Source organism: Salmo salar, chromosome 11, assembly GCF_965601325.2.
Source record: "Salmo salar chromosome 11, fSalSal1, whole genome shotgun sequence".
Classification (NCBI taxonomy): Eukaryota; Metazoa; Chordata; class Actinopteri; order Salmoniformes; family Salmonidae; genus Salmo; species Salmo salar.
The window spans coordinates 31,591,349-31,613,599 of record NC_138301.1 but is presented as its reverse complement, the minus strand read 5'-3'; the positions used below and the strand labels follow the sequence as shown (position 1 = coordinate 31,613,599).

At 44.1% G+C, this 22,251-nt stretch overlaps 1 protein-coding gene across 3 annotated transcripts in view; it reads right to left on the bottom strand.

Moving 5' to 3' along the window:
* The window catches only part of LOC106562413 (talin-2), a 120,634-nt gene that overhangs the window by 57,309 nt on the left and 41,074 nt on the right, over positions 1-22,251 (bottom strand). For all 3 annotated transcript variants that reach the window (XM_082957851.1, XM_082957852.1, XM_082957853.1), the window contains 8 exons: positions 6,896-7,063; positions 6,535-6,632; positions 5,882-6,011; positions 5,511-5,663; positions 4,436-4,578; positions 3,094-3,221; positions 2,648-2,711; positions 1,368-1,472 (listed from right to left, as the gene is read on the bottom strand). In XM_082957851.1, coding sequence (XP_082813977.1) covers positions 1,368-1,472; positions 2,648-2,711; positions 3,094-3,221; positions 4,436-4,578; positions 5,511-5,663; positions 5,882-6,011; positions 6,535-6,632; positions 6,896-7,031 — 957 coding nt within the window. In that variant the 5' untranslated portion in view covers positions 7,032-7,063. The remainder of the gene's footprint in view (positions 1-1,367; positions 1,473-2,647; positions 2,712-3,093; positions 3,222-4,435; positions 4,579-5,510; positions 5,664-5,881; positions 6,012-6,534; positions 6,633-6,895; positions 7,064-22,251) is intronic.

The following is a 22,251-nucleotide window of genomic DNA, read 5'->3' as shown; positions in this document are numbered from 1 at the left end:
GGGGTGAGGGGCAGGGGGGGACCAGGGGAGCTGGAGGGGGACCAGGGGAGGTGGAGGGGTGAGGGGCAGGGGGGGACCAGGGGAGGTGGAGGGGTGAGGGGCAGGGGGGAGACCAGGGGAGCTGGAGGGGTGAGGGGCAGGGGGGAGACCAGGGGAGCTGGAGGGGTGAGGGGCAGGGGGGACCAGGGGAGGTGGAGGGGTGAGGAGCAGGGGGGGACCAGGGGAGCTGGAGGGGTGAGGGGCAGGGGGGGACCAGGGGAGCTGGAGGGGTGAGGGGCAGGGGGGACCAGGGGAGGTGGAGAGGTGAGGGGCAGGGGGGACCAGGGGAGGTGGAGGGGTGAGGGGCAGGAGAGGCCACTCTTCCCTCCCTGTGGGGTCTGCAGTAAAAGGACAGACCCTGCCTGGCAGAGGTGCAGCCAGAAGCCACTAGTTAAATCTCCAGATGCGCGCTCTGTCTCCCTCCCTGTCTCTGTCTCCCTCCCTGTCTCTGTCTCCCTCCCTGTCTCTGTCTCCCTCCCTGTCTGTCTCTGTCTCCCTCCCTGTCTCTGTCTCCCTCCCTGCTCACAAGGAAGTAATCATTACGCCACACTCCAGTGCACAGGCACACAGTTGGTTACTTTCCAGGAACACAATGAACCTGACAGAGATGATGGGAGTAAGATAGTGTTCACTGCTTTGCTACAGTTCTACCACCTTAACTAGAGCCATTTAAATCCATCAACTATAACTTTTGTCTTTATATTACCTTCTCATAAACCTCTGTGGGATGTGTTTGAAGCAAAAGGTTTATTGTTCATCACTTCTATGTATTGCTTGAACTTCTACGTCTATATCCAGATATGAAGCATTTGTAAGAAATGTATCTAACACTTTTGTTTAGCTCATATCTACATAAGATTAATGGGTGTGCCAAAAACTATGAAACGTGCAATATTTCCTCAGTCTAATTGATTCAAATCATTACCACACTGCCTTGTGTTGCTCTGCCATATCTTAACTAGGAATGTGTGACTCTGGAGTCTGAATAATGATGCGGTGAGTTTTTCTAGCCTGGTACTAGATCTTATTTGTACTGTACTAGCCAACTCCTATGGTTGTTGCTGGCAAGACTGCACAAATAGATCTGGGACCAGGCTAGGAAACGTGTAGTTTGGTAGAAGCCAGATGAGCATATTTCAGTCATCTGGTTGGTCTTAAACCGAATGCTCAGGTGGGATTGGATTCTGTCCACTCCAAAGAGAAGACATTCCTCTGATATGAAAGAGTGCAACGAGGCCTTGGTGTTGCAACACCATGAAAAGCTACTGATATTCAGCTGTAACCCACTCATTCCTGCACCTGCTAGTGCTTCACACACACAATCTTACCTTCACCAGGAAGAAAGACACTCCGTATGTCCTCAGGGACCTGGCTAGCTTCACGTACTTTACTTTAGCTTCTATCTCTGTCATCTCACCACAGTTCTTGTGGTCCTGTGAGTTTGAAAATAGAATAGAATATATTAAAGCAGTAAGGCACGATGGGGTGCTCTGCGTTGTGTCGTGCCTAAGAACAGCCCTTAGCCGTGGTATATGAGCCATATACCCAGAGGTGCCTTATTGCCATTATAAACTGGTTACAAACATAAAGAACAGTAAAAATAAATGTTTTGTCATACCTGCGGTATACGGTCTCATATACCATGGCTTTCAGCCAATCAGCATTCCAGTGCTTGAACCACCAGGGTTATACTTTTATTTAGACCATCAGCAGTTGTATGGGACTAAGAAGTTGACAGAATAGGAACCAAAAGCTATAAATAATTAATTCAGAAACAAGCAAATTAATTGAAGATAAAATGGCAATGTTTTTATTGAACCTTTATTTAACTAGGCAAGTCAGTTAAGAACAAATTCTTATTTACAATGACGGCCTAGGAACAGTGGGTTAACTTCCTTGTTCAGGGGCAGAACGACAGATTCGATCTAGCAACCTTTTGGTTACTGGCCCAACGCTCTAACCACTAGGCTACCTGCCGGTTACTGGCCCAACGCTCTAACCACTAGGCTACCTGCTGGTTACTGGCCCAACGCTCTAACCACTAGGCTACCTGCTGGTTACTGGCCCAACGCTCTAACCACTAGGCTACCTGCTGGTTACTGGCCCAACGCTCTAACCACTAGGCTACCTGCTGGTTACTGGCCCAACGCTCTAACCACTAGGCTACCTGCTGGTTACTGGCCCAACGCTCTAACCACTAGGCTACCTGCTGGTTACTGGCCCAACGCTCTAACCACTAGGCTACCTGCTGGTTACTGGCCCAACGCTCTAACCACTAGGCTACCTGCTGGTTACTGGCCCAACGCTCTAACCACTAGGCTACCTGCTGGTTACTGGCCCAACGCTCTAACCACTAGGCTACCTGCTGGTTACTGGCCCAACGCTCTAACCACTAGGCTACCTGCTGGTTACTGGCCCAACGCTCTAACCACTAGGCTACCTGCTGGTTACTGGCCCAACGCTCTAACCACTAGGCTACCTGCTGGTTACTGGCCCAACGCTCTAACCACTAGGCTACCTGCTGGTTACTGGCCCAACGCTCTAACCACTAGGCTACCTGCCGCCCCAATATCTACTTCTATAAGATTCATAAACAAACTGGACCAACCTGAAAGATTTTCTTTTCATTCCCCCGCTGCTTGATATATTCTTTAGGTAGAAACTCCTTGAGGCTAAAATAGATTACAGGTAGGTACAGGTTGAGAGTTCATACATAAAACCATGAAAAGTGTGCTGGTTTAAAACAACAACAAAACCCCATTTAATATGGTGAGGATTTGTATTATGAAAACAAAGAACAGATTTCTATCAGTACCCTGAAGTAATACATTCCTTCCAGCAATATGTCTTCATTGTATTGAAGAGCATCACCTTTATGATAAAAATCATCATCACCATGTTCATCATCATCCTTCCCCTGATTCAGAGGGCTTGGGTTAAAGGCAGAAGACACGTTTCAGTTGAATGCATTCAGCTGTACAACTGACTAGGTATCCCACTTTCCCTTCACCTTATGTAAAGTTAAAGTAGTCTTCAGAAGGAAGTGAAGCTTACTCTAGGAATCCAGGCTTGTGTTTGTGTTCTATGTGCGGTCCAAACTGGATCTGAGCCTGAATCCCTGCAAACTCACAGGCCTTGTCGAAGGACACAGGGTGAGAACCATTTAGGATGTCATCTCGTGCCTGGGAGAGAGATAAAAACACGTTTAATATAATCACCGTCATAAGAGACATGCCACTCAAAGTTCTACGAGGATGTTTTAATTCTGGAATGGTAAGACATGAAGATGAAACCCAATATATCACTAGTAATATGGAGCAGCTGACTCCATTTTCTTTACATTCTTGACTGGGAAACAATTCACTTCCTGAAATGATGGAACTGACCCCAACCATGGTGACCTATCAAAACAAAAGACGTCTAACACTAGTACCTCTAATGACCTCATCTCAACCCTGATCCCTTAATGTTGTACAGCCCATCAGCCTGATCGAGACAACTCTCATACAGAGAATAACGAGCCCAGAACAGAGAGCCTGCTGAGTCTCATATACCTACTAATTGAACCAGATCCTTTATCTGGCTGAACCATCTCTCACAGCCATTTACACACACTACAACAACAGGTAATTACACACAGACAGCACAACATGACTAGCAATGGAAGTGGTGCTTTAGTCCTTTTGAGGAAGAGCAGGGGTAAGAGGAGAGGTGTTTTAAAGACTAGGCAGGACCCCTGGGATCATATGTCACACAGAAGAGGACACTGCCAGCAGACAAGGGAATAGGGTCCCAAGTCCCACCATGACTTGACAATGACACAAATTCAATATGCCAGCTGCATACATCAAAATACATCGCAAATGCAACCGACTGAAATGATTTAGAAATGCAGGAAAATATACATGTGTGCACACACACACACCTTGAGGCAGTAATCATTGTGGTGGTGATAATGAGGCACATCAGAGTGTGAAGCACCAGCTCTGGTTGTGTGTGTGTGTGTGTGTGTGTGTGTGTGTGTGTGTGTGTGTGTGTGTGTGTGTGTGTGTGTGTGTGTGTGTGTGTGTGTGTGTGTCTTCAATTATTATTATAACAGGCAAAAAAAATGGAATAACAGATGTTCTCTATCCATCAACATTCATCCATTACAGCATGTTTCTGGTGAAGAGCTTAATTGCTGACTACTATGCAGGGCAAGTACAACAGAGGAGAAGGCATGAGAGAGGAAAGAGGTAAGGAGAGGGGCAGGAGAGAGTGAGGGAGAGTGAAAGAGAGTTATTGAGGAGGGAAGGATGAAAAGAGAGAGTAAGAAAGAGTAGGAGAGAGCGAAGAGGAAAGGACAGAGACGTGTTTAAAAGCGGTAGGAGAGGAGAGACCGTGGTGAGGGTCAGACCTGGACGTAGAGCAGGTTGAGCTGGACCGGATCTCGTGAGTCCACGTTCTGGTCTGAGTAGAAGAACTTCCTCCTGAGCAGAAGAGTTTCGGTCTCCTCCACCCCCTGCTCACGGAACGTTCTGCTGTGGTCAAGCCAGTTCACTGAACAAACACACACACACTGATATTAACTCGGAAATGCACAGATTCTGACCTTCTCAATAAACTTCAAATCTAACCATAATTCTCTCCATTATAGTCAACCCAAGGGGTTACTCAATATTTTGTAAAACCAAAATCCATGTTGGCGTCAGTGTTGCCCTGAAGGAGGGTAGAGATAATGTCAGTAGTGGTGTAAAGCTGCCCATCAGTTTGATGGATGTGCCAATATCTAGAGGCTGGAGAGGAGCTGCCCTGTCCATGGCCTTTATGACTGAACACTTCACAGCAGGCCAAGACAGACGTCTATTGCCTACAGCACATGAGAAAATGGACACTACTGCTCAGGAAAAAAAGAGGAAAATACAATTTGATGTGCGATAACAGTATGCAACTCAAATCACTATTAAAATAATACCTTAACCAAAAATGTCTGTCAAATCAATAACCGGGAAATAATGTTGCTTCTGTCCAAACTCTTATGAAACATGCAGATGTATCAAAATGTATTTTCAGAACAGACGACAGAGCAAAACTTAAGGATAGCAGATGCAAGTTAGCTAACTAAATAATCCTGTTACTGCTAACTTTATTCCAAACATATTTGGCTCAAATGATCAACTTGGTTAAATTATTAAAAAATGTACCATAAGGGAAATTAAATTGGCTTCAGCATCAACATGTTCCCAGAACCAGTGGCAGTTTGTAGAGATGGCAGGTAGCCTCATGGTTAAGAGCGTTGGCCAGTAACCGAAAGGCCGCTGGTTCGAATCCCCAAGCTGACAAGGTGAACATTCTGTTGATGTGCCCTTGAGCAAGGCACTTAACACCCAATTGCTCTGGATAAGAGCATCTGCTAGAGACGTTTAGCCTCAACTGAGGCCCTATGCTTCACTAGGAGTTAAAAATAATAAGTTAAGTTGGCCTAAACTCACAGTCGTCGTCTGTGTGAAGCTTGGCTTTGAGTTTCTCCATCTTCCTCTCGTCTCGGAGCAGAGTCCTGTCTTTCTTCAGGGTGCCTGTACCATCCTCCTTCTTCTCCTCCATTACCTCCTGGATCAGGGAGTACTCCTCATAGTTGGTGATTCCTGAAATCACAGGGAAACGCTTTCAGACAACCTCAAACCACTGGCTCTCCTATGACAGGTGTTAAAACAAATCATGTAATCCAGGTTAATTGTTAAGAGGAATTAATTGTGGTACAAAAGGAAGCCGACTCACATTCTACTGCATATCATCACCTTGAGACAACCTCAACTCACTAGCTTTCCTATGAGAGGTGTTTTACAAATAATGGACCACTCACCTATTCTACTGCATATTGTCACTAGCAGCTCTCCCACTGTTTTGGAGTCGTCTACCATGATGGTTTTCACAGCTCCATCCAGCATCTTGATCTTCAATGGCCTCTGTTTCTTCTTGTAATCAAGGATATCCTGAGAGGGAGGGAGAGCAAAAGATAAACTGTGAATGTGGCGAAAAGTAGAGCGAGTGATCAAACATTAGCCAGTCGAAGGAGAGAGGGATGAACGGAGGGCAGAAAATCTAATTTAACGGTTGCCTATTCCTTCCCCACAACTCTCTCATTTCTCACACATAGCAATATGAAAAAGGTTTTCCTCTGAACTACATACTCTGTCATTCCAACAGGCCTGGTACTTCACCCTGCTTTTAAAACACACAGCACTTGTCTAGAGAGGAAATACTAATGGAAAACGCATCCTATGAACACGTTTGACGTTTGTGATCTTTGAGGACCGACTTCAATCAAGAATAGTGTCAGTGTGTGTATGTGATCTGTCAACATTCACCAACACCACCATACATCTCATACTTTAAATACTTTCTCCATGGCAACAACTACAAAGAACCCTCGCTACAGTAGAGAACCCTCGCTACAGGATAGGACTTGTCAGATTACTAAGGGTTACTGTAGGTATACTTTAGGTAGGTTTTTACCCCGTTCCGCAGCATGTAATAATCCAGAGTCCTTCCTGACTCCAGCCAGATGCCTTTCCTGGGGTCCTCATCAGAAAGGAACAGACCGTAGTCTGAGGCTGGAAGACAATAGGAATAGAAGTTACCATTAGCAATAGGATGAATGATGCATTTCTAAGCCCTTGTTTCTAGTGTTGAGGCAGGTACCATTCTAATTCTTCCAAAGTGCATCCTCCCTTCCTTGAAGTAATCAGTGCTAAGACATGACTGGACAGATGAAAGCCACATGGTGCCCTTGCTTTCACCTGTTAAGGAAGGATGGTCTATAAAGGAATTTGAACGTGACCGCAGTCGCTTGTATGTCTGTGTCTTGTGAGTGTACCTTGTCCAGTCTGGGCTTCAGGAACCCTCTCTCTGATGATTCTGCAGGTGTCGTAGACGGCCGTGGACGGCTCAAACTGCATGGTCTTCACCAGGTTGCACTGGCGGACGCAGATCTTCAGGGACAGGGCCACCATCTTGGCGGGCGCTGTGGGGGGTATGTCTACACCTGGGGAGAATGGAAGGTGAGATCAGTATAAGATGTGGATGAGAACAAAGGAAATACAACTACTTAGTTATTTTCCATGAAGCCAAGACACAGACGTGACCACATCGCATTAGTAATATTTCACAGAATTCATTCTTGTGAGTTAGAGCCTATGACAAATTCACAAGTTTTCAAATACAGTCCATCTGTTGTCTGGGAAAAAACGAAGGGGGTCAAAACTGAATTCATGTCTGTATCTGGATTTAAACAACGTGAGAAGAACACTGCCATCTGTCTGTCTGTCTCACTGAGCGGGCAGAATGTTCAGCCACTCAGACAACCTGAAACTCAATTTATCTGTAACCCAGACAGAGAAATAAGCCATGTGCCACCCAGAGACGACATAGAACATATCCTGCATATTACTCTGACAAGGAGAAATAACTGCACCTGGTTGATACGCACTCTGAGGGTTCAAGTCTAATCAACAGTCTATATACCTACAACCATTTCACTACACCTGCAATTTCATCTGCTAAAAATGTGTTTGTGACAAATCAAATGTGATTTGACAGCGTATGGGGAGGATTTCCTACCTCATATACAACCTTCCGGACTGACCAGAACAACCTGCTCAAGTTATAGGACTAGGGCTGCTACGGTGCCCGTATTACCGCCACACCGGTGGTCAGGAGTCATGAAGGCAGTCAAATTCCAAGACTGTTTAGTTACGATAATTAGTCTTCTCCAAGCTCTGATGCTGCTGATGGTCATCAGTAGTTTACCAAACTTGTTAACTGCCTGGTACTCTGCACTCTACTGTCCTTCTAATCACTCTGACAATGCAAATGTGATCGAAAATCAAATCAAACACTTCATGAGATCATGTTGCGCAACATTTCTATAGGCTATGCAATTGCATGAGAAAACAGTGGTGCCCTCTATTAAAAAGAGGATCCAATCAGCTTTCTATAGGCTAGGCCTACTATATTTATTTCTCAACTTCCCTAATATTAAGCACATTGCTTCTCTTTACAACAGGAGTATAGCCTACCTGGCTGGCATTAAAAAAAATACATTTGCTATTTAAGTGCATAGGTGACAAGTATTTTTCCCCCTGCCTGTTTCAAGATGGGTGCATGATAATGGTCCATTCTAAATCAAAACTAATTTCACATATATTATTTAGTATATGTAAAGACAAGATTCAATCAAGAGTAGTCTGATGGATGACAACATTAGCTTGTGAATTATATATTATCATTTGTGAATGATGCCCAGCATCATTTTTTTGGCTACTTATTTAAAAATCATAGTCGCACACCTCATTTAGCCTAGCCCATAGGCCTATATGTTTTGATAAGGTTTGTATCACAACTAAAGTGGCAAAATGACTTCTTAAAATTAAGCACATTAAACCGCTTTACAAGGGGTGTAGAGCCTAACTGGAAAATAAAACAAAAATCTAATTTTATTTGTCACATACACATGGGTAGCAGATTTTAATGCAAGTGTAGCGAAATGCTTGTGCTTCTAGTTCCGACAGTGCAGTAATATCTAACAAGTAATTTAACAAATTCACAACAACTACCTTATACACACACACACAAGTGTAAAGAGATGGAATAAGAATATGTACATTCAATGTGTATGTGACAAATAAAATTTGATACTATAAAATAATCTAAAATAATGCCATGGAATTCTAAGCAAATCTTGTCCGCTAAATGAACTAGTGTAGCCCACAGCCATATGGCATAGCCAGGACCTAACATAGACAACTCAGAGTACGCTATTCTGTTCTTCTGAAATAGACATTTTCTTCATATCATGTTTCTTTAGAGCTGTCTAAAATAAATGTATTTATTGTGAAGGTGTAGGCTATATTACATGGTTTTATTCGACTTTTTATAGACGTTCCAAAGTTCTGCATCAGATGCTTGTATAGAAGCCAAGTGACGCTAAATTTGTTTATGTTAATTAACGGTCAATTACCGTGAGACCGGTAGTTATTTGCTTGACAATCACCGGCTGATTAAATTTTGTTTCCGCCACATCCCTATATAGGACTATCTAACTGCATTTACCAATACTGAAACATGCATGAGAGCACCAGCTGTTCCAGAAGACTGTGCGATCACGCTCTCTGCAGAGTATGACCTTTAAACAGGTCAACATTCACAAGGCCACAGGGCCAGACGGATTACCAGGACGTGTACTGCGAGCATACGCTGACCAACAGCAAGTGTCTTTACTGACATTTTCAACCTCTCCCTGTCCGAGTCTGTAATAACAAAATGTTATAAGCAGACCACCATAGTGCCTGTGCCCAAGAACACTAAGGTAACCTGCCTAAATTACTACTAACCCGTAGTACTCACGTCTGTAGCCATGAAGTGCTTTGAAAGACTGGTAATGGCTCACATCAACACCATTATCCCAGAAACCCTAGACCCACTCCAATTTGCATACTGCCCCAACAGATCCATAGATGATGCAATCTCTATTGCACTCCACACTGCCCTTTCCGACCCGGACAAAAGGAACACCTATGTGAGAATGCTATTCATTGACCACAGCTCGGCGTTCAACACCATAGTGCCCTTAAAGCTCATCAATAAGGTAAAGACCCTGGGACTAAACACCTCCCTCTGCAACTGGATCTTGGACTTCCTGACGGGCCGCCCCCAGATGGTAAGGGTAGGTAACAATACATCCGCCACATTGATCCTCAACACAGGGGCCCCTCAGCGGTGCGTGCTCAGTCCCCTCCTGTACTCCCTGTTCACTCATGACTGCATGGCCAGGCACGACTCCAACACCATCATTAAATTTGCCGATGACACAACAGTGGTAGGCCTGATCACCAACAACAACGAGACAGCCTATAGGGAAGAGGTCAGAGACCTGGCCATGTGGTGCCAGGACAACAACCTCTCCCTCAACGTGATCAAGACAAAGGAGATGATTGTGGACTACAGGAAAGAGAGGACCGAGCACGCCCCCATTCTCATCGACGGGGATGCAGTGGAGCAGGTTGAGAGCTTCAAGTTCCTTGGTGTCCACATCACCAACAAAATTACATGGTCCAAGCACACCAAGACAGTCGTGAAAAGGGCACGACAAAACCTATTCTTCCTCAGGAGACTGAAAAGATTTAGCATGGGTCCTCTGATCTTCAAAAAGGTTCTACAGCTGCACGATCGAGAGCATCCTGACTGGATGCATCACTGCCTGGTATGGCAACTGCTCGGCCTCCGACCGCAAGGCACTACAGAGGGTAGTGCGAACAGCCCAGTACATCACTGGGGCCAAGCTTCCTGCCATCCAGGACCTCTATACCAGGCGGTGTCAGAGGAAGGCCCTAAAAATTGTCAAAGACTCCAGCCACCCTAGTCAGACTGTTCTCTCTGCTACCGCACGGCAAGCGGTACAAGAGAGCCAAGTCTAGATCCAAAAGGCTTCTTAACAGCTTGTACCCCCAAGCCATAAGACTGCTGAACAGCTAATCAAATGGCTATCCGGACTATTTGCATTGACCCCCGCCACATTCTTTTTTTACGCTGCTGCTACTCGCTGTTTATTATCTATGCATAGTCACTTTACTTACCCCTACCTACATGTACATACTACCTCAATTAGAATTACTGGTACAATTACTGGTACCCCCTATATAGCCTTGTTAGTTATTTTATTGTTGCTCTTTTATTTTTTACTTTAGTTTATTTAGTAAATATTTTTCCTAAAACTGCATTGTTGGTTAAGGGCTTGTAAGTAAGCATTTCACGTTAAAGTCATGTGACAAATACAATTTAAATGAAGTCTGGTGGATTTTACAGGTCAGGTTTGGCTGTGAACACTTCCATTTGGCTCTTTTCTTCACTAGCAATAAACTGAAACATCTCTCTTTATTAGGCTGCCAGAGGGAGCCTTAAAACATGAAATGGCTGGCATCAAATGGGAGAACTGACAATTAATGTTCTTAGTAACAACCAAACCATCACTCATTTACACAAGTAGGTCTTGATTATTGCAATAATAAATACAAATATTTGTCATAAGAATACGCTTGGCATGAGATGACTGCGGCAGGCTAACGAGAGGATGCCCTGCTATCAAACATGGATTACCACACCAGCCTGCTATCCTTCCTATTCTCTCCCTCAGACGAGGAAGGATTTTCTGAGATCTCGTCAGGTTTTGAAACACCTTCCAGTACACTGAAAAGCAAACCCACTGTGGGAGAAAGGAATATAGAAACGACAATGTACAGTGAAATGACAAGGTAGAATAATGGCATAGCTTTATGATAATGTTCAGATTATTAAGTTTACAGTAGGCAAGTAAATGGGATGATGTTTATGGTCATGTGTGAGCAGTCTAAGCCCTTGGCTTCCAGATCCCCCCATATCCATGTCTGACTACCTGCTACTGTGTGACATCACCTCTATAGCCACCTGTCATTTGTCCTGTCCTCCAGACCACATCCATTCAATTAACACCAGTCAATAAGGGCTGCAGCCACCCAAGGCAGGCAGGCAGAGACGGGTAAAGGCAAACACCTCTGCCTGTTCCGCACTACCAAGGTCACCTCCAGCCAAGCGGTCTGACAGAGAGAGGAGAAAGACCCTCTTGTGCGCACACAGCCTCACAGCTGATTCCCGTTTATCATACATCTCAATGTCTAATAAAGGAGAGCAGAAGAATATCTGAAGCATACTTCAGGTCAACAATAAAACATAAGGAAAACAACCCAAGGTGAAATCTGAACCACTTCCTTTAGCGGGAGAGAGAGAGAGAGATGGACAGAGAAAAAGAAAAGGGTTAGAGCATGGAAAGAGGGAGAGAGCGAGAGAAAGATGGAGAGAGAGAAAGATGAGAGAGAGAAATAGGGAGAGAAAGGAGGATAGAGTATATTTATAGAGAGAGAGACCATGTAGTTCAATAGATGAATGAATGAGCCTGGTCCTGCTGGGAATCCCCAGGCCTGGTTACTGTAACATGGTCTCCAATCCAATAGGAGACTACAACACTGGAGGGCCACTGGGATGGACATTCAATACACGGACAGAACACATCAATGTGGTCGCAAATACAATACTGTGTGTGAGTGTGTGTGTGTGTGTGTGTCCACCAATACAATATAGCCTCATCATATGACCGTCAGGTTGGCTCGACAACAGCACATGGCCTCGGGTTAACACAATGAAGGTTGGAATAGAATCACATCTGCCTCAGATTTGATCAAGTTTCATTTTGCAAAAATGTAATCCCTATGGCCAATTCTACATTCAACCATGATGAACTCAAATTAGCCTGCTGCAAGTGAGATGGATTTGTTTGGGGAGAAGGACGTGGTAAAAAAACGACTCAGAGAGCAACATCTGGTGCGAAGCTAACAGTGAGAGACGCAGCAGGCTTCTTAAATATATTCTTGATAAACTGAGGCTAAAGGGTCTAATGCATTCCCGGAGCATGTAGCAGACTATGATCCATCCATTTTACATGGAGCGCCTGTGGATAATAAATAGGTTAGTGATGTCAGACCATCTTCTCCATGCAGTTAGTCCCCACATGAATGATTACAGAAACATACATGAGTTTCTCAGACTAAACAGGATGGGCCATGTTAGTTTGATGGAGTGTGTGGACACAGGTCTACTTGTGCTTGTGTACAGAATTGTGTATTAAAAGTCCTAAGAAACACCAAAGGGTGGTCGGTGTGTGAGGACCAGGTCTGTAAGTGTGGTAGAGATACAGTATGCCAGTGCTTTAGTGCATGGGTACCACACATGCAAACCTACTATGTGCAATCAAAAGACACACTGTTGCAGAAGTTAGGTGGTGTGGTGTCCCTGCTGCCTGGTTTACTTGGTGATTTATCAACTTCACATGAATCTCATTAGCACGGCATCTGGATTCTCTCCAGTACACACAGTGGGCGACGCTGAATTACGTGTGTGTGTGTGTGTGTGTGTGTGTGTGTGTGTGTGTGTGTGTGTGTGTGTGTGTGTGTGTGTGTTGGGGTCAGGAGGTCTGTGTCAGTAGGCAGCAGCATAAAACACAGAGGTAAGGTTTCACCCAGAGAGGAGAGGATACTCTGACCCCAGACAGACCTGCTGGAGGGTAACTAGAGAAGGAGCAAGACCGAGGCCATCTCCAGCCTCATCTATCAACTTATTGGTTACAGCCTCCCTCATCTTCACAACCCACTGTCTCTGGACACTCCATGGAGCCAAGGCTGCCTGCCTGCAGGAACATATCTAGGACGAGCTTAGCCTCTCCCGGTCCGAAACAAAATACTTGGAATCTACCCCTAGTCCTCTACTCCCCTCGCTCCTACCTGCAGCCTGATGGCTACTGACAGGCCACATCTCCAACATGTCCGTTCAGTCATGGGTTGCCATGGTTACATAAACTGCTTGCAGTAATCTTTGCCCTGACATTTTCAAAACAAAAAAGAGGGGGGGGGGGGAACAACTACACACAGTCAATGTACCCACACCGCAACAGTCCCTGATTCTCCTCTCAGCGGAAGCAGTAGAACCACATCAAAAAGGCAAGGCAGTCAGCTTGGAGCAGGGAGTGAGTAGAATATACCCTGCAGATACTAAATGACACATTCTCTCCAAGACCAAACCCCTATACAGAACCAGGTCACTCACCCACACAACTCTCCACCCACAACATTTAGCACATTTATGCACAAGGAGGAACATGATCAAACCCAGCTACAATGCAGGGAAACCGGAATAGGGAGTCCCCTATGATGTCAGGTGCAGATATCAAATGACAGGCCAACCGTGGGTTTTATGATGTAGTACTGCATACATGTAGTCTGATTACTAGTCACGTCTGGTAAAATCCCTTGTGAGGGGCTTTTCAGGGACAGAGAACAGTTATGGTTTTCATGTTTCTGTTCCACCAGCTTAGACTGTTTCCCTGCAGTCATAAGAAGGTTGTGAAAGCTTTTTGAAAGGACAGCAACAACAGGAAGTAAAAGGCATCAGGCATAAATCTCAGCTCCTGAACCGGCCACTCAACGAAGGGCTGAGCCAGAGCAGACATGACAGCAGCATTTGCACTTACCACCCCTGGACCTCCTGAAACATGCTGTGTGAGCAAGCACTGTCGATAACTAAACAGTCTCTCTCTCTCACACACACACACACACACACACACACACACACCTCTTCTGGTTCGCCCTGTGTGAGATCCTCTTCACACTCCACTATATCTCCATGTCAGCTGGAGGCAGCAGGAGCTAAAGCACTAGATGAGCCAAGCTCAGAAGTGAGTCATTATACAGACCTCACTATGGTTCTGGGTGGGTGTTCGTCAAGCCTGCCTCTCTGACCGCCTCACTGCCTAGGCATAAACATCTCCATACAGCCCACATCAATCTCCCTGGAACACACAGCTTGCTTTGGGTAGCGTCCCAAATAGCACCACATCCCGATTTAGTGCACTACTTTTGACCAGGGGATATAGGGCTCTGGTCAAAAGTTGTGCAACAAATTGGGAATAGGGTGCATTTGGGATGCAACCTGGACACTCTTCCAAACAGAGGGATTCGTGAGACGCTCAAGAACATCTGCTTTTGAAAAAATGCAACCACTGACTTCCCTACAGGAAGATCTCACAAAAGAATAGAACTACCAGTCTGTTCTGTAGACAATAGTGTAGGTGGGATGTAGGTGTTACAAGGCTGTAGGTGCACTTACAATTCCATCAAAATGGCTAAAATACAGTGCCTTCAGAACGTATTCATACCCATAGAGGTATTCCACATTTTGTTGTTTTACAGCATGAATTCAAAATGGATAAAAAAAAAAAAATCCTCCCATCCATCTACACACAATACATCATAATGACACAGCAAAAACAAGTTTAGAAATGTTTGCAAATTTGACATTGAAACAGAAATCTCTCATTTACGTAAGTATTCACACCCCTGAGTCAATACTTTGTAGAAGCACCTTAAGCAGTGATTACAGCTGTGAGTGTTCTGGGTAAGTCTAAGAGCTTTCCACACATGGATTGTGCAACATTTTCCCATTATTCTTTTCTAAATTCTTCAAGCTCTAGTTGTTGATCATTGCTAGAAAACCCTTTTCAGAAACTAACTCAGCCACTCAGGAACCTTCACCGTCTTCTTGGTAAGCAACTCCAGTGTAGATTTGGCCTTGTGTTATAGGTTATTGTAGTGCTGAAAGGTGAAGGCATTTTAAAACCTCCCTGGTCTTTGCGGTTGAATCGGTGTTTGAAATTCACTGCGACTGAGGAACCTCACAGATCATTTTATGTGTGGGGTACAGAGATGAGGTAGTCATGCTAAACACCATTATTGTGCAGAGTGAGTCCATGCAACTTAAACAAATTTCTACTCCAGAACTTATTTAGGCTTGCCATGACAAAGGGGTTGAATACTTAGACTCAAGACATTTCAGCATTTCATTTGAACTCATTTCAATACAGTAGGGAAGAGGAGAGCATGTCAACAAGTCAAATTTCTAAAAACGTGATTCCACTTTGACATTATGGGGTATTGTGTGTAGGCCAGTGACAAAAAATCTCTATTTAATCCACTTTACATTCAGGCGGTAACACAACAAAATGTGGAAAAGGGGGTGTGAATACCTTAAAAGATACTGTACATATTATCCATATAGAGTACTGTGTATACACTATTCAATACATTACATTCAAAGCATTACACAACCTACATATTTTATTTATTTTCAGTTTCAGCTCACTTGATCATTTCCTATGACTTACAACACAATATTCTACAGGCTACATTCTGTCCCTCAAGTCTTTCACTATGTGGGACAGCCCCATCAGTGACACAGCAGCATGGATTTTGTCCTAAAGAAAGGGAAATCAACACTCTGTCATGTTCTAGATACAGTTGAAGTTGGAAGTTAACATGCACTTAGGTTGGAGTCATTAAAACTCATTGTTCAACCACTCCACACATTTCTTGTTCACAAACTATAGTTTTGGCAAGTTGGTTAGGACATCTACTTTGTGCATAACACAAGCAACCTCAGAAAAATTGTAGACCTCCACAAGTCTGGTTCATCCTTGGGAGCAATTTCCAAACGCCTGAAGGTACCACGTTCATCTGTACAAACAATAGTATGCAAGTATAAACACCATGGGACCACGCAGCCGTCATACCGCTCAGGAAGGAGACGTGTTCTGTCTCCTAGAGATGAACGTACTTTGGTGCGAAAAGTGCAAATCAATCCCAGAACAACAGCAAAGGACCTTGTGAAGATGCTGGAGGAAACAGGTACAAAAGTATATATATCCACAGTAAAACGAGTCCTATATCGACATAACCTGAAAGGCCGCTCAGCAAGGAAGAAGCCACTGCTCCAAAACCGCCATAAAAAAGCCAGACTACGATTTGCAACTGCACATGGGGACAAAGATCGTACTTTTTGGAGAAATGTCCTCTGGTCTGATGAAACAAAAACAGAACTGTTTGGCCATAATGACCATCGTTATGTTTGGAGGAAAACGGGGGAGGCTTGTTGTGGGAAGCTTGTGGAAGGCTACCCGAAATGTTTGACCCAAGTTAAACAATTTAAAGGCAATGCTAGCAAATACTAATTGAGTGTATGTAAACGTCTGACCCACTGGGAATGTGATGAAAGAAATAAAAGCTGAAATAAATCACTCTCTACTATTATTCTGACATTTCACATTCTTAAAATGAAGTGGTGATCCTAACTGACCTAAGACAGGGAATTTTTACTAGGATTAAATGTCAGGAATTGTGAAAAACTGAGTTTAAATGTATTTGGCTAAGGTGTATGTAAACTTCCGACTTCAACTGTAGTTACACATAATCCTCCTACTCATGATTCCTCTCAAGCCTCATCACTGCAGCTGCTAGCTGGAATGAGAACACACAGGACACATTCCAGTTTCAAACTCCAGTTCTGAAAGGCTTCAGCTCCAGAAGACATCTCTCTGCTTGGCCTGCTTCCCAGTCCTGACAGGTGCAGGTACAGGCCACTGGGTTTCTGCCCAGGCTATACAAGTTGACTGTGATGCCCTGTGGAAAGCACAATGGCCCTGATGGCATGGGAGTGCCTGGAAGGTGACAAATGACTGTTCCAGTGCCAGCCAGCTGCAGCAAGGGCATTGGCCTAGTGGCCTCTAACCCAGACCCAGCCAACAGCCATACCAGTAAATTGAAAACCACTAGCAAGAAGACAGCTGTGTGTGAGTGTGAGAGAGTGAGAGCGTGACGGTGTGACCATGACTGTGTGAGGCAGAGGCCTGCAGCTACACAGCCCCCCCCTCCCCTCCCCCAGAGTCCTCATCAGGCATAAACCTCATGGTTTCACTTCAGGGCAATACTTAGACAACCTTCTGATAGTTAAAGCCACATGAATACATAACTACATTCCCTTGTAAAATGTATAGCGCTATTGACTTTTGCTTCCTGATTTGAAAAGTTGATTCATTGTATTAATACTAGAAAAGAATAATGAAAGATGGAACATTCCGGCAAACACTTCAGTTCCTTGCACCCCTCTGAAAAATGTGAAACCTGTCAACAGCACGACATCACTTATTTACCGAGCATGTAATTGATCTCTTTTAGGAAACACTTAGCCTAACCACGTCATGTAAACCTCGACACAAAACGGCTCATTGCCGTTAGCGTCAGTCCCACAACAACATGTGACCTTGTCTCTTACCATTTTCCAACAACTGGTATTTTATGAATTGAGGGAGGCTTAGACAGGCAATTCAATGACGCCATGTTGTTCACTAAATATTTTCACATCAACAGAGTCCATGGGAATTGAATGTGATGTCTGCCCAGAAACGTGTTGGTTTCTCAGCCATTGAATAAAGCTATGGCAACACTGTTCATAGTAGAAGAGAGAAGACAGATAGAAGACAGATAAACAAAGCATTTTTGTAGGTAGTTAAATGACATTAACCAAGTGAAAAATAAGCAACCACCAACTAACAGTCTGCTCCAGCCCAACACTGTTGGATATATTCATTGTCATTACATTTAGTAGGTAGTGTCAAATTCTCACTAAAAATAAACATCTGCCTTCAAAAAAAGAGTGAAGATCCTGTCTTACTTCCAGAGAGGATAGTCTAGGCAGTAGCTTAACCTCTCACTCTTCTGTCAGGTCAGCCTTGAAATGACCCTCCTTAACCTTCCTGATCTATTTCAGACTGGCATGGTTCTCACTACAAATACCATTAAGGGCTCTTAAAAAGTGCTTAAAGGGCTCTACACTGCAAAACTCAATTGAACTTCTTGGCAAGAGCACACACAATCAAAAGGAAAGGCTCTACCCTGGCAAGGTTGACGATAAAGGTTAAGAGAACGAAAAATACACTACATGACCAAAAGTATGTGGACACCTGCATGTGGAATAACTCATTCCAAAATCATGGGCATTAATATGGAGTTGATCCCCTTTGCTGCTTCTGGGAAGGCTTTCCACTAGATGTTGTAACATTGCTGTGGGGACTTGCTTCCAGCCACAAGTGCATTGAGGTCGGGCACTGATGTTTGGTGATTAGGCCTGGCTCGCAGTAAGCATTCCAATTAATCCCTAAGGTGTTCGATGGGGTTGAAGTCAGAGCTCTGTGCAGGCCAGTAAAGTTCTTCCACACCGATCGACAAACCATTTCTGTATGGACCTTGTGCACTGGGCATCGTCATGCGTAAAGATGAAAAGGACTTCCCCAAATGGTTGCCACAAAGTTGTGAGCACAGAATCGTCTAGAATGTCATTGTACGCTGTAGCATGAAGATTTCCCTTCACTGGAACTAAGGGGCTTAGCCCAAACCATGAAAAACAGCCCCAGACCATTATTCCTCCACCAAACTTTACAGTTGGCACTATGCATTTGGGGCAGGTAGCGTTCTCCTTGTATCCGCCAAACCCAGATTTGTCTGTCGGACTGCCCAGAGTCCAATGGCAGCAAGCTTTACGCTACCCCAGCTGACGAACAGTTCTTGTGCTGACGTTGCTTCCAGAGGCAGTTTGAAATGCGGTAGTGAATGTTGCAACAGAGGACAGACTATTTTTACATCCTACGCACTTCAGCACTCGGCGGTCCCATTCTGTGAGCTTGTGTGGACTACCACTTTGCGGCTGAGCCGATGTTGCTCCTAGACGTTTCCACTTCACAATAACAGCACTTACAGTTGCCTGGGGCAGCTCTAGCAGAGCAGAAATTTGATGAACTGACTTGCTGGAAATGTAGAATCCTATGATGGTGCCATGTTTAAAGTCACTGTGCTCTTCAGTAAGGCCATGTATTTTTTCTAAAATCAAATCAATGTTTATTGGTCGGGTACACAGATTTGCAGATGTTATCGCAGGTGCCACGAAATGCTTGTGTTTCTTGCTCTCAACAGTGCAGTAATGCCTAGCAACACAAAACAAACATAATCCAAAATGTGAAATTAAAGAAATGTCTGAAAAAATTAAATTAACAACCCAAATAGCACTGTAAAAGTAATCCAAATGCAATCTACTCTGGATAAATCTACACAAGATAAGAATATGTACAGTAGTAGATATATTAGAGTGAGCTATGTCAAGAACACATTATAAAAGTATGCGTGTATCAACAGTGTAACTAAAAGAATGTATAGTAGTAGAAATATTAGAATGAGCTACGTCAAGAATAGAGCATATAAATACACAGAACCAAACCCCATAGCAAAATGAATAGAATTGCAGGAAATTAGCTTTCAGACCTGAGCTGCTAATGATCTGAGCTTTCGACCTAGCATCCTGGAAAACTTATAGAAACCACCATTTGATTGAGTAGGAAACCACTGCCTTCCCTCAGGAGAGGTTAGAGCTCCAAATATGAAAATTACAACTAATTTCCCTTGTTCAACTAATGCCCCATATTTAGGCAATTATCCATATGTAAGTAATTATAATATATGGATCTGTTTTTACAAATTGAGTGCAACAAACAGTGTAACACAAACCAACTGTAAAAAGCTATTAGGATATGAATTTCTCCTGGCTGTGGAAATAAGCCAGAACATATGCTTCCAACATTGAATATCACCATGAAAGTAAATGACTTTTGCCTAATTGAGAAGTAATGAAATGATCCCAAAGCATCGTACAAACTAGGCTTTTTATTCATCGCAAGGGGACCAAGTGCACAAAAGAGGTACAACGGGATTCTTAGTAGTGTAACAGTCCCGTGTAGGTCAGTTGGTAGAGCATGGCGCTTGCAACGCCAGGGTTGTTGGTTCGGTTCCCACGGGGGACCAGTACAGAAAAAAGTATGAAAAATGTATGCACTCATTACTGTAAGTCCCGCTGGATAAGAGTGTTTGCTAAATGACAAATGATTAAAACAAATGTATTAAATAAACACTTAGCTGATAGAACAATAGCTTCAAATGTGAAAGCTAGGGCAGGCACAACCCAAGCAACAGCACAGTCTTCATCGAGATTGAAAACAACCTTCACAAATCACCCCAGTCAGATATTTGCCATAGTGATTATGCTGTCGCTGAGCACCAATAAACATCTCACACAGCCAGAATTGGCAGATATCCAAGGCACAACTTTGATTACTTATCTACGAACTCAAGCAAAACCAAACAGGAAAGGTGGCCACTCATCTGAGTCCAGTCTCACCACACAATTGGCTCGTCTCTCAAGAGTTTTTTTTTTTTTTACTGATCATTCCTTCTCAAGATGATAAACTAATCTTCCAGATCTATAAACTAAGGAAATGAAGGCAACTGAACGTGTGTGTGTGTAAATGAATGCATAAATGAAGAAACTACCTTCACTACAGTTTTCTAGAATGTTTTCTTAACCACAAAAAAGCTGCTACTACTATGGTGATAGTTCAATCAGAGATCCATTAGCCCTGAGAGCTGGTGGCCTTGGTGCTGCACTGATTGACCATGACAGGAGTGGACACCACAGAGAGCTATGACAAAACATCAGCAGGACTTTAGTACATAGAGATGAGAAGGTCATTGAGATCCATTAGTGAGCACCAAGTGAACATTTCCTTTATTGGTACCCAGAGGATAGGACACTCAGCAGCGTTCTGATGACAGCCAACATATTTATAGTTCCTTAATTTCCCCTCTCTTTCCCTTTCTCACTCAGACCACCAGCCACAACGCTAATGACCCACACAACACAGCAACTACTGCTGTGGAGATGGTATTAACGACACACAGTGGGGAAAACTGAGGTGTAATATAGATCATTTGGCTATACATGTCTAGAACCATTTTATCCTCGCGCTACTCCTAAACTAAGCTTATATCTCCGTAAACTTACCATGTAGATCGCCAGCAAAGCAAAGCTTTGAACAGGGTTCCAAATTAAATCTGTCATAGAACCCTAGGACTTCATTAATTTCAGAAAAACTCAGATACCCACAGCTCCTCCAACTCATTTCAGAATCAAGTCGCACCGAGTAGCCGAGCACTGTGAGCACCATACATCCAGAGAGAGTTAATTGCTCTGTGAAACCAGTTGCAGAGTCAGCATTGAAGTACAGCACCCACAGCCATGGAGAAACACAAGTACACACAAGCAGGGCTGTGGTCCACAGCCTCAGCTACACAGCTCTCCTCTCCTCCTAGTGTGTGTGGAGGCATCCGGAGTGGAGGCTGGCTGCTGACTTTTATCACAGTCAGCTAGCAGGACCAACTATTACCATAGTCAGCTAGCAGGTCCAAAATATTACCACAGTCAGCTAGCAGGACCAACAGGATGTCCCGCACATCACAGAGAGGAACTCTGCAGCTACACAGCGAATATCACTGAGCACAAGTGGAGAACATGGGTGCGTGTGGGTGCAGAGAAAGATACAGAACAAGTGTGACTGTACCTATGAAATAGTCAGCCATCGAGAGGAGTGGGCAACATGTAGACAGAGAGACAGAGGGAGGGAGAGCGGGGGAGAGAGCAGTAAAGAGAGAGAGAGAGATCTGGACTGTCTTCCTGCTATGCTCTGTTAACTCTTTCCACGCACTCTTTTACGCTCCACTTCCACAGGTCTCCTCAGAAACCAGGCAATGTTTGGGCCATTCTTTGCCCTCTGACTATGCAAACGTGACACTCCTGGGGCCACCAACAGTGACGGGATTAAAGGTACGGATGTCATGTGGTGTTTAAACAACACTCACGAACACCACTATGATATGAACA